Here is a 21948-nt window from a genome sequence, read left to right on the forward strand (position 1 = left end):
TCACAAAGTCAATCAGTGATTCAGAAAAAGATGTCCCTGTACTAATATGGTTGGTTTCCCTGCCAGACTCTTAACGAGGAAAGCAAAATAGTTGCCATGCATCTCTGGAAATTAACAGATTTGCATGATGAGCTGCTTCATTATCTTCAAGCATCTGCAGAAGAATCATCATCATCACTTTGGGCTCTCTTGACCATATCCTTATCGATGTGCATTCTTGTATAGATATTCCTTTTCTTTTGTCTTCTCACATGATGACTTCCTCATTTGTTAATCAATGACCTATGCCAGAGTCAGGACAGGGCATCTGCAGACTGGCGGCAAAAGGAGTTGAAAATTTACATGTGCAAATGCTCACTTCGGCAGCACACATCCATGGAATAAACTATGCTTATGCTTACCGTGCTGATGGTCACTGTCTTAAGGAATTGTATTAATATGAAGACCAGAAATGTTCTGTGGTTCAGTTTTTCTGTACACTTTTCGTCTCACCTTCTCCTGACATGGATATACAATTCTGTGCAAACAGCCCCCTTGATGCAAAGAAAGGCCCATCTCGCCAAACTCCCAGAAATCTCCCTCTTTATAGAGCCTTAGGCCCCTTCAGGGGTTGGACTCTGGAGTCGTCTGCTTCCAAGCCAGCATGAGTCCAGTTCCTGCAATGTATGCCCTTCTGTCTTGAACCGGGCCTTACCTGTGGCTATGCCCTGTCTTCTATTTCATGAGTGGCCAGCTCCCTGCAGTTCATGACCTTCAGTGCTGTGCATCAGGTGATGACTCACACCTTTTTGGCCTTATTGGACAACCCAGCATTTGAGGAACCATGTCTTTATATGGCCATTAGTCTTTCGAAGTGTGCGTTAGCTCTCTGGCCCTTGCATCCAGTCACCTGTAGAGCCAGCCAATGCTATAAACTGTTAGAAAGTTAGGTCCAATCTAGAGTTTGAGGTTTTTCTGTATGTCCACCAAATAGTGCCTGTCATTAGCAAATCTCAGCTAAGTTCATAACTGTCTCACACAGAGCACAATATTCATGCTTATATTGACTACAGATGTTATCTTTGATTTTGTATTCTTAATTATATGCTGTGCATACTGATGATCTTCCATTGGTTAGTTACCTTTATGTAGACTGCTGTCTATGTAGAGTGAAATGATATACATTACAAACATGAGCACTTTCTTACAATCATTTTTGACTCTATTTAAGTGTTATCCTGGATCTTGTGAAATCTTTCTCACAATTTACTTTGGTGTTTTTCTAAAGCATTTTAAAGGCTCTTTCCTTTACATTTTCCACAGAGCCCATGTTCTCTACACATGTTCAAATGGCATGAACTTGCACTTATTGATAGACTTTGGGACATATTTAGGAAAAGTGGCACTGCACACAGTGCAGCGCCACTTTTCTCATGCCCCTTAGCGCCCCCCTATCGCCACCATGTGTACTCCGCATTTAAAAAAACGGAGCACCATGGCGCCCAGTAGGGGGCAATAACGTAAGTTTTTTATGACGCTACTGATGTACTCTGCAGGAGTAGCTCCAAAATATTGGCGCTACTCCTGCAGAGTACATAGGGGCCTGTTGTAAATAATGGCATGGCCCCTTTTCACGTCTGCTCTGAGCAGGCGTTAAAAGTGCCAAAAAAATGGCACAAGGAAATCTGTTTGATTTCCTTGCGACATGTTTTCTGCTCCCCCTAACGGGAGAACGCCGCATTTGCATACATTATGCCTGGAACAGGCATAATGTGGGGCACAGGGTTACAAAGTGGTGCAATGCATGCATTGCACCACTTTGTAAATATGGTGTGGCGTTTTTGGCCTTCTAATGTCACAGTGGCATTAGAATGGCACTAGGGGCTCTTAAATATGTAAAAACAAATTTATCCTTGCTTTAGATACCACATGCCTGTTTGAAATGCGCTACAAGAGCAAAACTGGCTGTTCTCCCTCTCTCATTTGTTGTTTCTTGTTAAAATTGCACATGTTTGTGTGTCTTGGCACCTTAGGAGGCTGGCAGCGGATGGAAGGAGCCTGTGTCCAGGGCACAGCATGAAACAGGAGAGCGTTTGTCTCATTGCACTGTTCCAGGGTACCATTCATTCGAAAAACAGAAAGATCCGGTCTCTGTTTTGCAAGGTAAGCACCCTTATTTTTCACGGTTTACTTGTTTTTCAAACTAGGTATTGTTCCATAACAGTGCAAACAAATCCATCGGTTGCATCTGAGCAGTAGGCTGAGATTCATGTTTTGACAGCAAGTTTGGAGGAACAGAGCTGAGACCAGAAACCCATTACACTATGTAACAAGACAAACCACAAGATGCTGGGTCCCTTTACTGGTGCCTTGGTCCACAGAGGAACCTTTCATCTTAGAGGACACATACTCTGCACAGTGGCTGCCCTCTGTTAGAGTCTTACTAATATGTCTTTAAAAATGGCATAAGACACCCAGCATTTGCAGCCAAACAATAGTTACAAAGACAATTGCCAATGTTCACAATTTTTCAAGTAGCTTTTGTGGGACCATCAATCTCCTTGCATGGGCAAATGTGAGTTTTTTAGTGTTACCTCACTGCATTCTCTTTTTTGTTGCCCAGGATTTATAAATTAAAATGCACCTATGATTTGAAGGATTGTGCTTACAAAATGTTATACATATTCCCGATTTGGGGTCCACAACAATACCATTATGTACATTCAAAAGTCTATAAAAGTTGTAGATGTCTTCTTCCTTTGAACTGTCCAGTGGCAGACAGTCTAAATCTTGTGCACTAGGGGAAATATGATAGTACATGTTTTTGTCTCTGGTTCTTGATAGGATTATTTTTCGATTGTTGTTCTCGAATTCTACACCATACAGAGAATGTGGATGGTTGGGTTGCTTTGCGACTCTAAATGCACTTGCACTCCATCATTTTTGTAAAAGAAAATATGTTGTTAAGATTGGAAGGTCCCAACAGGCTCAAAGGTCACACCATAGAACCATCCTTTTACTATACATGTCATGAAAACATTTGCTAAACTATTGGATTTCCCATTAAATTAAGTGGAATGTAGGTATAGAACATTCAGCAACTTTTAATTCTTAAAATCAGGATTTGGAAACTCCTATCATGTATTCAACTTTTTAAACGGTATGCACCACCTGCAGCCAGAAAGTGTGACTTGACCTCAGTAATCTTAGCTTTCAGTGGCACTCCCCAACTTCTTCCTCCAGCTTGTTCACAATTTCTGACCCTCCATAGTCTTGTGACTCCTCACCCAGAGACCACCCATTCCACCCATAAATGTAGGGAAATATTTACTGGTTCCTTTTAGAAATTGCTTTTCACTCTGGTTGGATGGGAGCTTTCTACACTTCTGGGAAGAAGACAGACTATCCTTCGCCACTGCAAGTACCTACTTACAATGAAAATTGGCATTCATTTAATAGTTATGTTATAAGTAGACAAGCTACGATAGAACATGTATTTTCATGTTCACCCCAATGTTGATTGTGTCACACCTATAAGGCGCACTGAGCCCCAGGAAGGAAGTGCACCTGGCAGATGTCTCTCACGTCCTCTCTAGCGAGTTATGGTCTATTAGATAGGGAGTGCTAGGAGTCAGTCAGACCTTTCAGAGAATCTCTTCTCTGCAGATGAAGATAAATGAAGCCCTACCATTGTACCCCAGAATCAGTACACACACACATTGATTGGTATTTTACTAATATATGATCATTTATTTTGCAGTGTTTGTCCACAAATCATTTGTGTCATATTGGTCATAATTATTATAGGCAACACAACAGATAATAATATGCTTATTAGGGTGAATATTAGCTAGGGCCCAATTAAACATCCCTAACCTCATAGGTTATTCCCACCGAAAGTGTTTAGATACTGTCAACTATCGTACATATATAGCTATATCAGTTTACTAAGCGTCTTTTATGCCGGGCTATATGTAGTTTCGCTGCAAACCCTATGTCATCATCAGGTCAGAATTCAGTCCTTCAGCATCTCCCCTCAGCAACCAGTCTGTGTTTCAAACCTAACCCTACTTCTGCAATGGTACGCTACATACCTCTAGCACCAGTGATGACTTAAGGATCAAGGAGAAGTCACTTTTGTTTCGGCTCCAGCTTTGCTACAAAAATGTTTAAACAGTGCCCCTTTGCATAAGTTTATTCAGCAGTGGAAGTTAATGCTAATTCTCTCTTCTTCCTTCAAAGGCAGGTCTTTACATGGTCATCTTCCCTCCAGCTACAATTGCAGTGCGTACACCAGATAAGTGGAAGGTTTTCCACCTTTGTCTTGTTAGTATGAGCAGTGTCAGAAAATATGGAGCTTCTAAACTGAAAACAGGGCTTCTTAGAATTACAATTCAAACAGTTAGTCCGAGGGTTCAGGGCCCTGTGTCAGTTACATGCTTCTCCAATATTAAACACACATTTTTACATGCAGTCAGGCCTGTCTTGCATGAAATATGCATTATTATCACACGAAAGCCCTACCATAATTCAGAGATGCCTTGATTAAGGTTGAAATCATTTTGTTATCTTTTCTAGATATGTATAGTTAAGTTGATTTTGAAATATCTAAAAAAAAGTACTGTGATAACTTTGAAGTTTTAATCCATCTTGTTTGTAATATGTCTATAGTATTGTTACAAAAATGTCCATTGGAAGGGCTATTGGCAAAAATAGAACTTGTATGACTGACTTTGTATGTACCATTTAAACAAAAATTTAATTTGCAAGAAATCCTGAAAGAACTTAGAACCAGACTATTCTTAAAGTGTTCACAAAGATATTCTGGTATCCCATTGTGTTCAGGGGCCTAGACATGCTTAGAATTGGCTGAGCATGCAGTATGCCCGATTCTCAGGAAACTTATATATAAGTTATAAGTTATATATAAGTTTGAATTTGTCACACACACAGTGTTATCAGTGCACAAATATGCCAGACCCTGAAAAACATAATCAAAACCTGCAGTCATTTAGAAACTGAAGTGGAAGTTCAGGCAATAAAATCCACCAGTTGACTACAGTTCACATTTGAGAAAATGTTGTGAAATTGAGAATTCCGAGGAAAGAGCAGGAGGCCACTGGGAATGCCTAGAAAGTAAAAAACGAAGGTGTATTTACAAACTTTCCCAACACATATCCCCATCCTAAAACTACTTCAAAAAGTGTTGGAGTTCGTGTGCATTTATAGTGAGAAAGTTACGCATTCATATTTTCAGGGAGTGTAAGGTGAATGGATTAGGCAACATGGACAATCTTTGAGGTATATAGAAAAATTGGGGGTTAGGGAATGAGCAGTCTTACATTTTCTCCTAACTCTAAATTGACAGTTTGTCCATCTACAGATAATCTGCATAAGTCCGACTAGCAGATTTACTGGTGGAAATCTGTTATTTTTATAGATTGCTGGTCATTGTCCTGGGTATTTTTGTGCATCCCAAACATGCATAAATTTACAAAACATAGGTGGTCATTATGACCCTGGCGGTATTACAACCGCAGGGCCAAAACGACGGGAGCACCGCCAACAGGCTGGCGGTGCCTCCCGGCTTATTTTGACCGCCGCGGTAGCGCCGCGGTCGCACCGCCGGGGCCGGCGGTTTTCCGCCACAATGGCCCCGGCGGATGTAATCCGCCAGGCCCAGGGGATTACTAGTCCCCGACCGCTAGCCTTTTTCTGGTGGTCTGAACCGCCAGGAAAAGGCTGGCGGTACGGGGAGTCGTGGGGCCCCTGGGGGCCCCTGCACTGCCCATGCCACTTGCATGGGCAGTGCAGGGGCCCCCTGACAGGGCACCATGCGGCTTTCCACTGTCTGCTGTGCAGATAGTGAAAAGCACGACGGGTGCAACTGCACCTGTTGCACGGCCGCAACTGCACCCGTCGGACGGCCGCAACACCGCCGGCTCCATTTGGAGCCGGCTCCTATGTTGCGGCCGTGATCCCCGCTGGGCCGGCGGGCGGAAACCAGGTTTCCGCCCGCCGGCCCAGCGGGGATCTCCAAATGGCCGCGTCGGGGGTGCGGCCGTATTGGCGGCCGCATGGCGGTCAGATCTTGGCAGGCGGCTGATGCCGCCCGCCAAGGTCGTAATGACCCCCCATAGTCATACACCTACAAGTCATAGATGCTGCTGTTTTTTAATAGTTGACTACATTGTGTTATCTGCAGTGTCACTGAATGAAATAATCATATCACTCATAGTTGTCACAACAGTTAACTTGGTCACGCTCTATAAGATAGTACCTGAGAATTTTACAAAGAACAGCATATTTCACTGTTGTTTATTATGTACTGCAGTTCAGCAAGCCGAAGACTCCCAATGGTCAATAAAGGAAGCTAACTCTCCGACTATCGAAGTTGAGTACAGCGTGCCTGGCAAACCTCCTGGCTTCCCAGAGTCAATTGAAAATCTGCGTGATCAGCTGAAGGCAAGTGAAATTGATTATATTGGAGGAAGTAGGGGGATTCAGTTTTTACTCTTTTGTTCTGCAGAGGAATAACCACTAATATTTATGTAGAATCCTTCATGTGGTATAAACTAAAATGGAGGTGTATGTCATGAGATTGGATCGCGCCATTCCAACAATGATCTTAATTGCACTGACTTTCTATGACTGAGATTTTTACCTATTTATTGGGCGACGCTCTACTTTCCTCACCAGTGAATCTGAGAAATTGATGGTGAATAATAAGAGACAAGTTCAACTGGTTGGTTTTGGAGCCTGTTATTTCTTTCAAGGGACTTTTTTTTTCTAACATGACATATAAGAGTGAATTATATATAGGGACAGGACCACTACCCACTTTCCACTTACAAACCATACAAATAGAGAGTTTGAAGTATATATTAATTTGTACCACAAAGATTGCATAAATTGTATTTTTAAAATTGGAGAACAACAGTAAGAAAATTAAAAAGGTAAAACTTTACTCTAGGGAAGATGGGAGTGGATATACACATTTGCCATATGTTTTAGATATTCATTATTTGACAGGTCTTGGGAGATCAAGACTTAAATAAGCTCATTTCCTTTCCCTTACACCCATGCTATTCCTTCTGCTATGGCTTATCCTAACATCCCTGTGAGAAGACTTCGTACTCCTGAGAGGAGTACAAGAAACAGATAGATCTAAACCTTTTTTCCAAGTAGAGCAGTGTTTATTGTGGTCACCAGGTTTTACTGATAGGAATGAAAAAGTGGAACAAAACATTACATTATTAAAAGGCTTTACCTGTTGCAACAATGTGGGTGCACAAGTGTGCATAGGGTACAATTGTGCATGGGGAACTGGCAACACATTGTACAATGGCAGTCCTTTTAATTTCCTTGTTTTTATTTCTCCATGGAGAAATGTTTTACTAATGAATAAATGCCATCATCTAAATCCATACCAAATCCCTGCTGACTTTTTGGGGTTTACCCTTTCCCTTCCCCGCTTTCAAAGAAATATACTCCTTTTCTTCACAATAGTAAATATTCTAGAGTAGAAATCAGTCGGAGAACTGTTTGTAAATCCTAAGGGTGTGTGGTGTTGCCAAACCTTCCAGGTCATCTCCATCCTAAAATGCTCACTTCTTGACACTAGAGAAGGATTTACTCATGTGCAGCATTATTGGCCTAGTGAGGTAAAATTGTGCATGAGTAAATAGAATTTTGAGTGCAATGTCATCTTTGGTGAATAATCGTCATCAAACCTTTTGCATGTGGAAGCTGAACTTACATATGCAAATGACTTTGTGAATCAGGCACATATAAGGTCATTTTGAGTTTGTAAGAGTGGGAGCACCACCATAAATAAAACTCTAACTTTGGATGTTTGTTGTTTGTTTTCCGAAAACAAAACAATTTGGCATATCAAACAAGATACCCAATCAGCAAAGGATAAATGTCTTCAAGGGGCCATTGCAGCAGGGGCTCTGCTCAAGGCACAAGCATCGCCACATATTTGGCAGAGTTCTCTAAGTCTGGTGAGCGATCCTCCACCAGGAGTGCAAGGGACACAGCATCTGCCTATGTGCAGGGCCTTCGGGACACCCACTGGACTGTAAATCAGCCCATTAGTCTCCAAACTGCGCAATGTAGCTTTTTGCACTGTTGCTGGACTTGTACTGACTTTTTGGCTCTGAGCACTGGTAAACTGCAATCCATCCTTTGGTGCATAGTGAACGGATTGGCGTACCCCAATTGGCATATTTAACTTTTAAGTACGGGCACAGTACATTGGTGCAAGCGCATGCATCAGTCTCAATACACCATCAGCGTGAGCAATGCTTAATTTGTAAAGAAACCCGTGCCGGGCCCCAAAGCCCTCCTCTTAAACACGCGGCTGCTGCAAATAAATGTGGGAACACAGAATACTGAGGCAGCGTAATCCTGAAGCCATCTCAGGCCTCTTCAATCCATTTACAGACAATCCCTGCCCCTTCAGCTCACTCCTGCAGCTTTCTGCTTTCTCCCTGTGTAACCCTTTTTCGTTTTTCTCTTCCTCAGTCTTTCGCATATGTGTCTTTTGCTCGCAGTAAATGCTTAAGGCAGAAAAATAAGCACCGGCCCTCAAAAATAAATGCCAGTGCTCCGAACTGGAAACAACAATCACAAATTAAGTACTGGGCATGAGTGACTTACAAAGTTTGATGTCAGGCCTGGCAGTGCAGCTATGAACTGCTGTGCAATGCTACAGCAACCTCATGTCAAAGGAAAGCATAATTGCATGTTTCAGAACCTACATTTAATATCAGCTAAGTCATCCATAAGCATGTGGGCTTTCGGGACATACTGTGCAAAAGCAGGAAATGCTTAATATTTACTTAAGTATGTTCCTACAGTGACAGGATCATAAAGCTATTTTCACTACGTACTGTAAAGTAGCTTTTTACTTCTGGTAATTTTCTAAACAGAAGTCTTTGTTTCATGATTCAGGATAGTAAATGTTAAATCTGGTGGTACTCTGACGCCAGGCATCGATTTTGTGAATGTGTTACACCATCTAGTAAAAAGAAAGGCATTTTATTGGCAAGCCAAAGAAAGTGTGTTCTGTGATAATCCAAATTAGGTGGTTCCTGGACTCTGAAGCTTCATGATTTACACAAATGATACAAAAACTTTAAAGTTATAGTGAAGAAGGTCGGAGTTTTAGAAATATAAAGAGCACTTTTTCTGATTATTTCTTGGCAACATGGAATTGACTATCTCAAAACTTTAGGATATTACTGCTTTGATTTGTAGAAAACATTTTAATATGACTCTGTTTATGAAATATTTGAATGCATGATTATGATAGCTAAGTGTAGGAAAATGTCACTGCTGGCATGGTTACCCCCAACTTTTTGCCTTGTGTTGATGCCAACTTTGATTGAAAGTGTGCTGGGACCCTGCTAACCAGACCCCAGCAGCAGTGTTCTTTCCCTAAACCTGTCCCTTTGTTTACCCAATTGGCACATCCCTGGCCCACAGTTAAGTCCCTTGTAAAAGGTACCCAGGTATCAAGGGCCCTGTGGCCAGGCAAGATCCCTATGGGCTGCAGCATGTATTATGCCACCCTAAGTGACCCCTCACTCAGCGCATGCACACTGCCTGCCAGCTTAGTGTGCTGGTGGGGAGAAAGGACAAAGTCAACATGGCACTCCCCTCAGGGTGCCCTGTCCCTAAACCACTGCCTGTGGCACAGGTAAGTCACCCCTCTAGCAGGCCTTACAGCCCTAAAGCAGGGTGCACTATACCACAGGTGAGGGCATAGCTGCATGAGCAATATACCCCTACAGTGTCTAAGTCAATTCTTAGACATTGTAAGTGCAGGGTAGCCATTCTGAGTATATGGTCTGGGAGTTTGTCATTACGAACTCCACAGCACCATATTGGCTACACTGAATACTGGGAAGTTTGGTATCAAACTTCTCAGCACAATAAACCCACACTGATGCCAGTGTGGGATTTATTGAAAAATGCACACAGAGGGCATCTTAGAGATGCCCCCTATGTGTTAGCCAAACTGCTAGTGTGAGACTGACTGGTCCGTGCCAGCCTGCCACTTTCAGACGGGATTCTGACCACATGGGGTGAGTGCCTTTGTGCACTCTGTGGTCAGAAACAAAGCCTGTCATGGGTGGAGGTGCTTCACACCTCCCCCTACAGGAACTGTAGCACCTGGTGGTGAGTCTCAAAGGCTCAGCCCTCGTGTTACAGTGCCCCAGGGCACTTCAGCTAGTGGAGATGCCCGCTCCCCGGACAAGCCACCACTTTTTGGCGGCAAGTCCAGAGGGATAATGAGGAAAAACAAGGAGGAGTCACCCTTTCAGCCAGGACCACCCCTAAGGTGTCCAGAGCTGAAGTGACCCCTCCTGGAGAAATCCTCCATCTTGCGTGGGAGGATTAGGACCAATAGGGATAAGGATGTGCACCCTCCCCAAAGGGAGTGGACACAGGGAGGGTGTAGCCACCCTCAGGGACAGTAGCCATTGGCTACTGCCCCCTGACCCTAACACACCCTTAAATTTTGTATTTAGGGGTGACCCTGAACCCAGCTCGGCAGATTCCTGATGAACTCAAGAGGAGAAGAAGGACTGCTGAGCTGACTACCCTGCAGAGAAGAAAAGGAGACAACAACTGACTCGGCCCCAGCCCTACCGGCTCGTCTCCTGCTTCAAAAAGCTGCAGGCGAAGAAGCAATGCGTACTACAGGACCAGCGACCCCTGAAAAACCTCCAGGGGACTGCCTGCATCACCGTGGACCAAGAAACTCCCGTGGACAGCGGACCTGTCCAACAAGAAGAAAAAGCAACCATCTATAAAGGGACTCCCACCTCACTCCAGAAGCGTGAGTCCAAAACTACTCTGCACCTGATGCCCCTGGCCTGTGTCCAGAGGAACCAACCAGCTAGAGAGGACCCCCAGGCGATTCAGACCAAGTGTCCACCCTGGGCTGACCTCTCCACCCCGCCACGACGACGCCTGCAGAGGGCATCCCGAGGACCCCCCTGACCGCGACGAAGATATCTGACGCCTAGAGAAGCACTGCACCCGCATCCCCCAGACTTGAGAGAAACTGACCACTGGTGGAGCAGTGCCCAGCAGGCTGCCCTCTCCCTGTCCAGTGGGTGGCTTGCCCAAGAAGCCCCCCTGTGCCCTGCCTGCAGTGCCTAAGTGACCCCCGGGTCTACCCATTGAGTTCCATTGGGAACACAACACCCTGTTTGCACCCTGCACCCGGCCGCCCCCGTGCCACTGAGGGTGCGTGTTTGGTGCCTACTTGGGACCCCCCAGTGCTCCTCTAAACCCCCCTGATTTGCCCTCTGACAACGCGGGTACTTACCTGCAAGCAGATCGGAACCGGAGTACCCCCTGTCTCCTTAGGCGCCCATGTTATTTTGACCCCTATTTGACCTCTGCACCTAACCAGCCCTATGTTGCTGGTGCTGGGTGTTTGGGTTATCTTGAACCCCCAACAGTGGGCTACCTATGCCCCAGAGACTGAACCTGTAAGTTTGTTACTTACTTCAAACACTGTACTTTACTTACCTCCCCCGGGAACTGTTGACAATTGCACTGTCTACTTTCAAAATAGCTTTTTGCAATTTTAAAGAAAACTGTATACATTGTTGATTCCATTCAAAGTTCTAAGTATTACTATGCAAAGTACCTTACATTTTATGTACTTACCTGCTAAATGAATCTTGTGGTTCTAGAATAAATTAAGAAAGAATATTTTTCCATAAAAAAAATCCTATTGGTCTGGAGTTAAGTCATTGAGTGTGTGTTTCCTCTATTGCTTGTGTGTGTACAACAAATGCTTAACACTACCCTCTGATAAGCCTAACTGCTTCCACAAATAGAGCATTAGTATTATCTAGTATTACCTCTGGGGTACCCCTGGATTCTGTGCACACTATACCTCATTTTGATATGGTATATATAGAGCCAGCTTCCTACACTAAGGAATTCTGTCTTTAGTTTTTGAACACTTTTTATGTTTCTGTCTGTTGGATTCTGGAATGTGCGTGGTAACTAACACTGTACTCTGTTGCCTACTGGGATCTGGTTTGTGTCTTTTGCAATTTTTAAATATGATTAGCTTCAGGCAGTTCACTTTTTTTTCAGAAGCTATAGAATATCACTTATATATAGGTTTGCTGTTCTTAAAAAATCTTACTAGATATTCTCTATCAAGTAGATCCAAAATAAAAAGGTTTATAAAACAATCTACATAATTAAGTATTGCCAAGAAAAATGACAGTACATTTAGAAAGCACACAAAAAGTAAATTCTAAATATATTTAAGGACTGGTGTTAGTTTACATTATTATACTGGTAGGATTTTGCTTTGTCCAGTCACCTACACAGTGATTATTCTAAAGTTAGCATTCCATCCTAGAAAATTGTTTACAATATACAGTTGACTATATGTGGAGTGATTTATTCTGTAAATATTGATATCATCTGCATTGAATTTGTTACTGTACTGCTCAAGTTGATAATGTGCAAATAAGTTATTAAACTGTTAATTGATGTTTTTGCAGGCTAATGATGTCTATGAAAAAGAAAGTACTTTAAATCCTCTTCTGAATACATCTGTTCAACTGGATGCAAAAGAAAACACCTCACAAAGCTCTGAGAGGTATGCAGTCAGTGTACTGTGTAGTATGAAACATTTACCTAGGGAAATATTCAGAATATATAAGGCTCACAATGTGATTGGATATTATTTTTAGTTGGTGAGAATACTTTGAGAACTCTGTAGTTGTGGTTGTCACATTGGTGAGATAACTAATTGCAGCTGTGCACTCCAGAGTTAAACAATATTCACAGGGGACAATCAATGTGTAAATGACGCATTGATCTAATTTAACAAACACTTGAACTGCATTAAACATAGACATAAAAAGGCATGTGTGAGCATATCGTCTCCTGGATCATCCCTCTGCTCGATTACTCTCAGTTATACTCATTCGACAACCATGTACTTGGTTGTATATCAGAATGTGTAGTGAATGCTAGTTTGTTTTAATGGGAAAACAGGAGTTAGCTTAGCCTTTGGCTTGCAGACTCGGGCCCCGTCACCTAGTGACTTTTAACCTACTTAGCTTTCTCTGTCTTAGCCCATTTATTTAACTAATTCTTCTAAGATGGCTGCCTTGTTTATAGTTAGGCCATTTTGTTTAGCTTTATGTTATCAGTGCCACCGCGCTAAGGCGTCAAATCAAGCGACAAAGACAAACAACCTGTAGGTGTTCACATTAGGTGCTTTCCCTCTTCACCCTTTCGAAGGAATTGTTTATATTAATTACCGTCCCAAGCATGCGGTATTATCTATTGTTTGGGAACAATCTACGTCAGGGGTCCAAGTAGATCTGTATAGATACATCACACTTGAGACAGATAATCAGAGGGATTCTGACCAGATACCAGTGCTGCTATCGATGCTGCACGTCGCCTTGACGCTGAAATGGACTTCGCGTCCCTACGGAGTCTGAGCTAGAGACCTCATTCCAAGGTAATGAGGGTGGGGGGCTCCTTTCAGGGACATGGCATTGGCAGATTAGGTTTAACATACCAAGCTCTCCTTTAGGTAGAAGGTTAGGCCTATCATTATAGGGTATTAGGACATATTACACACTTCATGTCTTTCTATATTATTGCAAGATGGTGGGGGTCTTTATAATAATGACTCTTGTCTTTACCATTCTGTTCCTTGCACTGTTCGTTATCCTAATCATTGCAGCCCATATAACTTATCGCAGATTGCAGTTGTGTTAAATAAAAACTATTAAATCCTTACTGCATCTTCGACATTGCCTGTGTTTGATTGAGACATGATGTATCTGTGAGAAAGGGGTAATCTCCGTTTAACCACGACACTCCCTGAGATGTTATACTTCTGAGTCCATGCATAAAGGCTGCCACAAATCACCTTTAACTGTTTGGGTTTTGGTGAGGTGCTGCTAGTGAGCCAGAAGGGTTGGGACTACAGTTGGGACTTGTTGTAGGATAGGCATAGTCACCTACAAACATAAGTACTGTCATCCTTAAACCTGCAGTCTCGCCCCCAGAGCAAAAGTCCAACTACGACAAATGTTGGTAACAAAAAACATTGTCTTACATAAATATTGTGGCCGATATATAGTTTACTCAATATTGCTCCATTGGGTACAGATTATCTATTAGTTTTATTGTCATATTTTTGTAAATTATATTTAGAATATTTTGATGCAGAAAAGCTGCTATACATCAAGATATCACAGTGGAAAGCATGCAGGTTTTTGACCTATCATTGCCCACCCAACCCAATAATTTCCTTCATAGCATCAGTGATGCCTTGCCCACTAAGTGTGAACAGCTCCTTTCTGGACAAGGACCTCAACATGTCTCTGTCCAGAAATATTAGCCCAAAAATGTCCCAGTGCTGTGGGCTAAACCTTTAGGTGTACCTTAGGTGTACATGCTTCAAAATAAAAGTATATGGAAACGCATGGCTTCAGCCTTCTGATGAAAGTCCTACAGCTATAGCAGGCCACAAGCTAGATGTAGTCTTTCTGTACACTAGTTTAAATGCAGGTGGTTGTTTTCATGTTCAACTAAATCACTGAAGATATCAAAGCCCCACAGGAAGCCCTCCATACCAAGATCACAGGAGGACTCTGGTATAATCGGTATTCTAAAAATAAAATAAGAAAACATAACCAAGTGGTGATTGTATAGTTTACAATTTGCATTCTGAAGAGTACAGGCCGAAACCTGGTGTTTGGTACAGGCTGAAATTGACAGTATCAGTAAACTAACACCAAGATTAGCAGGACAAAATGCACAGAAAAGCTAACCAAAATAAGTAACTAGTTCCATTCAAAAGTTCCATATCAGGGGAAAAGTTAAAGGGTTTTATTACAAGATTTCAATTAAGCAGTACAAACAAATTCAAAATATATGCCGTGGAGGCTCAGATACAGAGTACATAGTCAAGAAATCAAAACCATTTCAAGTCCAAATGAACAGCAAAAATCATAAGAGGAACAGACAGTATCACCGGATAATAGATGTGCAGAAAAATCTGTGGCTCATCCCCAGAATCACGGGGTTCTTATACCCAAATTCTGCAAATACAATGATTAAAAACACAGTTTCAGCATGGTGTGATCCCATATACCGTTTCCATTCAATCGGAGGAATCCATGTAATAACATTACACATTAGGACTATCCCATATTTAAGAGAGTAAAGGTTTTGGTGCATGGGCCTAATACAGAATCTCACAATATAGGCTTAAAAGTCATATAGCAAAAAGCCTCGATTTTGCATTAGCATAAAGTCAAACACAATTTACAAAAGATTATTGACAGCCCCCTCAGACGCACTATCTGACGAAGAGAGTCCTCATAGTCGAACTCATTGTAGGATGTCCAGCATTGTGGTTGCCGGATCCATTCGAGTCCTGTCTAAACTTAGTGTAGGTTTTAAATAGTAACCATATCTTTTCAAACGTATACATCCTGTCATTAATTATCGCAGTCAAGCATTCCATGGTGTAAAAATGCCACATCTTGGTACACCTTAATGCAAAACTCGGAGGGAGAGGATTCTTCCAGGTGTGGGCTATTGTTAGCCATGCTGCTAAGTAAAGGAAAGTAAATAGCCTTCCCCTGGAAGCGGTGTAAGGAGAGACCAAGTTCTCCCCAGCCGCACCCAACAAAAGCACCAGCAGCAGAGTCACTAAATCCATCCATCTCGACTGGTGGGGTTGTTTTTTGCGGTTGTGAAAGGCTACAAAGGACCATGTAAAGAGGAGTGAGGAAGCCCAGCTACCCTTGTCCTTCACTGTTTGTGTGTTCACCCAGTGGAGGAGTTGGTTACAGTGGAATTCTTCTGCTGCGGTCAGTTGAAAGAGCTGTCTGTATGTGTGCCTGTGTAGGCCCCATCATGATGGAGATCTCCTAGTAGCTGGGGTTGCTCCCCCTCTCCAGTCCTCAAAATGTGTATCCATCGTACCCGGTGGGAATTCAGGATTCCGTCTGATAGGGCAAAGTGGGGAGGGATATGTGGTGGCCGTCTGTGGTGGTTGATTCTATTCCAATATTTTAGGAGGGTGGCAGTGGCGTACAGTAGTGCTTGCAGGGCTGGGAAATGTTAAGGGAATGGTGGTGCATTCTTGTTCGAAAAGCACCCAAGCTTTAGTGTAGGGAGGGTGGTGCCAGTCCAAAGCCAACTAAAGTTGAGAAGCATGGACATAATATTCTATATTAGGAAACTCCAACAGACCATCAGCCATTTGCTTGTAAAGAGTAGCTTTGGGTCTCTGGGTGTAGAGTTGCGCCATGCGAATTGGAGCAGATGTCTTTGGGTTTGAAGAAGCACCCAAGACATGGTACGACCTCCCTCAACACCTCAGAGCCTCTTCGTTACCTCTTGAGTTCTGCAAGAAGCTGAAGACCTGGCTATTGATATAAACACTTCCGTACCACACACCTACACACTTTGTCCAAGCACCTGGATACCCTCTTGGGTGATTAGTACACTATACAAATCAACGTAACAAGAATGGTCTCTCTAGGTATCCACTGAAGCTGGTATGTTACTGTCATAGACTGTGCAGAAGGAACCTGTGAGGAAGATTCCCAACAAGCATAGGGAAGTGGTGTGACATATCAAGTCAGAAGCGGAAAGAAGATGCCAGGGAGTATTGATGGGACCTGGCACCCCCATGACTGCGGCCTTCGCATAGTTAACACAAAAGCCAGAGGCAACTTCAATTTGTTTCAGCTCATCTAGCAAAAGAGGGAGGAATGTGGCATGGCATGTCAGAAAGAACAAGATATCATCAGTGAAGAGAGCTAGTTTGTAATGTTTGCCATCCACCTCGATCCCTCGGATCTTTGGGATAGATTCTGAACGGAGAATTATGGGCTCTAGTGTAAGTGCTAATATAAGTGGGGACTGAGGCACCCTTGTCTAGTGCCCCTGTGAAAGGGAATCCAAGCTGAAAGGATACATTAATTTGTTTCCAATAGTTTTTGGCTATGTAATCGGCTAACACCTAGGGTGACATTTGTGAACCTATCTCACTCATTAGGGGACCGCCAGAAGAACCTGCCAGCCCACCGAATCAAAGGATTTGTCTAAGTCCAGAGAGAGAAGGATGGTCGTGGTGTTGGTGCATTCTGCCACATCCACAACATTTACTGCTAATCGCACATTGTCCCTAGCCTGTCTGTCCCGTACGAAACCAGACCGACAACTAGACAGCAGTAATGGCCAAACCGAGTGCAGGTGGAAGACTAAGATAGAAGTAATTATTTTAACGTCAAAGTTTAGCAGTGCGATTTTCATAATCCTCTAGTGTGTCAGTCGAAGTTTGCTGTTGGGTTTCTAGTGCTGAGACCCTCTTGGCTAAATCGTCCTGTTCCTGATCTTGCCGTGCCACTGTCACCTCCACCAGATCCAGGTGGGTCTTAACTCCCTGCACTGATTGATCAAGCTCAGGGAGGGCTTTCGTGAAGTTCGCACGTATGACTGCGATGACATCCCTCATTTCCTGTAGGAGGGCCTATATGTGCCCTTTTGATGCGGGCGAGGAGAGATCACCCATGAAAGCCTTGTTTCCCAGTGGCTCTTCTTAAACAGTCTCCGCTGAGCCACCAGGTTTAGTGCTCTTTGCACTGTTTTAGCATGTCTTTAATGCCCCTCGGGATTATACCCTCTGGGGCTCGCTCCCTCAGAGGTTCCGCTGGCCGAGGACTGGAGTTGGTGACACCACAAGTAGAAAGTGCTTGCAATGTTCAAATGGGAGGAAGGGGCCATGTGGACCCCCCAGGGAGTGGAGTGCTGTCCCCTGGGCTCCGCATATGACCGTGCTAGTGCCACAGTAGAGCAGGAGTGTCGAATGCTCCAACCCAGTGGAGTAGTGTGCAGGATAGGCCTCTCTGCCCCGGCCTAGATTTGGAAGGGAGGCCGGGCGAAAATGCTCAAGCCCAGCCACCTGTTGCGAGATCTTCCGTGGCCCTGCGAGTGGCCATCTTGGATGCGCTGCAGTTGCACACTCATCAGCGAGATCTCCGCCATGCCCATCGCAGCATCGGATTTGAGCTCCACTCCGGCGCGATCTCGGCCACCCTCCGTCCCCACAAGGTAGATTAGATGGTGGTACCGGGCATCAACTGGAGGTCCAACTTTTGAGATCAGGTGAGGCATGCCATCTCAGGTCCTTGCCTCAGCCATGCCCCCGCACTATCCCATTTTCTAAGAAAACAATGAGCAGCTTTAGCAACATTTCATCATGGAAGGTACGGATAAATGCAACATTTTTAAAACAATAACTTATACACCAGAAAAGTGCTAGGACCAGCAACAGTACAATGGAAGAGCGGAAACACGTTGAATTGTTTCAGATTGTTAACAAACACTAGACAGTTAATTCACAATACATGCACATTTGAAAAATACACTTTGATATCAGCTTGTCTCTTGTTCTGCGGAGCCTGTGGGGAGAGAAGACATCGCAGGGGAAGAGGATGGGAGGGGAAGGGGGGGAGTGAAATGAGCAGCATCAACCAGCATTCATACTGCCTAATATGGCAAATGTATGAAAATGTGGCACAACTAAACTACATTAATAAACCTACGTCTGCACATCACATTTACATTATTTTCAATTATATTCATTTTATTTTAGTAGCTCTATTAAAGTATCTTAAAAATCATTTACTAAAACTATTCATCTCTAAAACACTACCACAACCACTAGTCCTGGAATCTATCTCTAAGGTTTCCCTGCTGGTTCACAGTGTTTCCATTTGCAATTTCTTTTGTGGAATATATTCTTCAGCTATTCTCTGTTTAGCATTAGTCTTTATCTCTTTTTTTCTCCAACAAATGTTGTTTTAAACTTGAACCGGAACATTGAACAACTTTGTCTGCTCTGTTCACTGTGAACTCCTTTCTTTTGGGTGAACTTGCAACTTTGATTTTAATTGCAACTTTTCATGGTTTTCATCAGAGATTACTTCTTCTTGCTGTGACTCATCACACTGTAACAGCTCTTCACTCTGATCTTTGATTTCTAACTGGACTTCAGGAATTTTATGTTGTTCTGGTTCAGAAATAATAAAGAATAGTTTTTCTGTTATTCCTGTAATTATTATTAATTGCACTTGCTGAGCCATGCGTATGGTTTAAAGTTGTGGTGGGAATGTTTTCAATCTTGGAATAAAACATATTTCCATAATGATGGATAAAATCAGAATATTGCAAGCATTTGAACATATCGAAGGCACAAGATACATTTTTGCTGCACATACCACTGTTGGTTAAATCTATTTTACTCTTCAGAATGGGTTAGACAATCAGTGGTGTTTTGTACTGTTAGACCAAAGTTTTAATAGAATTCTCAAGAAGGAATCTGTTCATGTTCTGTTACCTGCTTTGTCCACTAATTCTGCATTCCATCTATATTTGCAGGGATACTGAAGAGCATGTCAACAAAGAATCTGAGCTCCACCGTGGAGATGTAAAGGAAATCACAAAACATGAACCTGCTCCTCTTCAAGGTAGACATTTACTTTAATCCGTCAAAACTCTGGAACATTTGTAATGATTACGCACCAACAGTATTCCGATACTGGCCTTGTAATATCAAAGCGCTGCTAGCATGGAGATGCAGGCACCATATCTTTTCTGAAGACTTATAAAGCTGTTTTTTGTTGTCTGTATTAAGTTTTGTATGGCACCCAATGACCTTCATCTCTAGGCTCCTAGATTTTTGTTTTGTTTAGTTTTGCAGTTTTATATAGCGTGAACTCGACCCGAAGGTATTGGAGTGCTTTACCTGAGCACCAGTTACGTTACACAAGGATTCATGTTTTTGTAGGCACGGGGAGATTTGGGGCCAGATGTATCAAGTTCCCGGTTTGCCTGTCTTAAATAGCGAATTTTAAGAAATTGCTATTTAAGAAATGCAAAATGGGATGTATGAAATTTGCTAATCAGTAATAGCAATTTCTTAAAATTCACAAACGCTATTACCTAATCGCAATTAGGGAATGGGACTCCATTCATCCCTATGAACCTGTAGGCCCATAGGTGTGAAGGGTTTTGCATTTCCCAATTTGCGAATTCCAGTTAGGAATTTGCAAATTAGGTAATGCAAACCCCAGGGTGCTGGGGGCCTAAGGCCACCTCTAATGCACCCCAAAAAAATATTTGCGGCAATGTGGAGCACACACATGCCCCAAGGGCATGTGTGCGCTACATGTCATTTTTAAAAATGCATTTAAAATGCATTTTTAAAAATTGCACATGCATACCATCAACTTGGATTTGGTGATAATATATTCCTAAATGCTCAATTCACATTTAGGAAATGCTTGATACATGTGCTTTGGAAATCGCAAATAGGAATTCCCTATTTGCGATTTCCTATTTATCGAAGCTCAAATTTGAGATTCTCTAAATGGGGTCGCAATTTTAAGGAATCACTATTTTTGCGATTTCTTAAAATTGCGCAGCGAATGCCTTTGATACATCTTGAAAGGCATTTTTGCATTCGCAAATGTTAGAATTTTGCGATTTGCACCATTTGCGAATGCAAAATTGCCTAATACTTCTGGCCCTAAGTGATTTGCCCAGAACCTCAGGATGCTGAGCCGACGCTGAGACTCACACCTGGTTCCCCAGCTCCAAAGTTGGCAACTCTGGCCGTTATCCCATATACTCTCCCCGGCATTCTGTAAAAGAATAAAATACGACCTTGATTCTGGTGCACTACCTAGCCATATAGCAGTGATGATGTAAATTTGCATAGGGCAGCAACAACTAGAGGCCTTTGTTCTGCACCTTAGACACAGATCGCCTGCCTCATTAATATTCATGAGGCAGCAGTCAGAACGTGAACGACCCGCCACCCCCACTGTGCGCCGGTGCGCCCTGGATAGCCATCTTCCCTCACCCAAAAATGGGCACTCAATAGCACCTTCAAGCTAGCAACCACAAAAGCCATTTTCACAAAGCCGTAAAGTTGACCGTTTGGAGTCCTTTGGTTTCTTTTTTCTCCCCTTCTTCCTTTCCCTACCTCCAATTAACTCAATACGATTGTTAACAGAAACCTGAACATCGCATACCTGGTGTTCCCCTTCCCCCTCACCTCTTTCTTCTATTCTCCCAAGTTATAAGGAAGAAGGGGTCCAAGTTTGTTGTTTGATTGTTGATTACACAGAGCAGCGAATTGTAGAAAGGAAATATGCTTTAACAAGTAAATGTGCACAATTTATTGAATAAAAAACATTAAGATCAATGATAATAAAAAGTGCAAACAATGGGAAAAAAGAAGAATATAATAATATAAGCAAAAAATGCATGTAAAATGAACAAATGTGAAACTGTGTAAAAACAAAATGTTAATAAAAATATATTTAACAAAAAAAAAAAAAAATGAGGCAGCAGTCAGCTACTTGCACATGCTTTCTGTTGAGGCATGGAGGCTTGCAACAGATGGCAGACATTAGTATCTGTTCACCTTTTTGCAGTGCACAACCATTGAAACTGTTGTCCCATAAAGGGTCATGGGTCATATAGGCAGAAACATTTTGCGTTGCTGGAGCAACACCCGATTGCACAGGAAAGCCTGCCACAGCAGACAGCTTCCGGTCAAAAACTGCTTTGAGATCATATGAGAGGTTGCAAAGCATCGATACATTGCAGTGTGCGTTGTACGGCGTGGGGATTGCAACCTACCACCTTGTATGTCCCTTGCAACTTGCAAAGGTTTCCAGTGAGTGCATCAGCATTCTGAATGACGATGATGAACTGCAGAGCAGTCCTGGCTATTGCAAATGGCTGTTTGTATTTGTGAAGCCTATGGAGAGTGCACCGGTGCCATTGCGATTGTATAGTTTCTTCAGATATTCGTTTACCTTAATTTGCTTTCTTCCTTATGAAGTGCAACTATTCTGGCTC

The 21948-nt window shown here is 42.9% G+C and overlaps 1 protein-coding gene across 4 annotated transcripts in view; it reads left to right on the plus strand.

Annotated features, from left to right (window-relative positions):
• CCDC187 (coiled-coil domain containing 187) overlaps positions 1 to 21948 on the plus strand; it is a 289883-nt gene that overhangs the window by 232851 nt on the left and 35084 nt on the right. For all 4 annotated transcript variants that reach the window (XM_069241620.1, XM_069241621.1, XM_069241622.1 and 1 more), the window contains 4 exons: positions 2013 to 2142; positions 6314 to 6444; positions 12531 to 12628; positions 19456 to 19544. In XM_069241620.1, the coding sequence (XP_069097721.1) occupies positions 2013 to 2142; positions 6314 to 6444; positions 12531 to 12628; positions 19456 to 19544 (448 nt within the window). The remainder of the gene's footprint in view (positions 1 to 2012; positions 2143 to 6313; positions 6445 to 12530; positions 12629 to 19455; positions 19545 to 21948) is intronic.

Source organism: Pleurodeles waltl, chromosome 6 (assembly GCF_031143425.1).
Source record: "Pleurodeles waltl isolate 20211129_DDA chromosome 6, aPleWal1.hap1.20221129, whole genome shotgun sequence".
NCBI lineage: Eukaryota > Metazoa > Chordata > Amphibia > Caudata > Salamandridae > Pleurodeles > Pleurodeles waltl.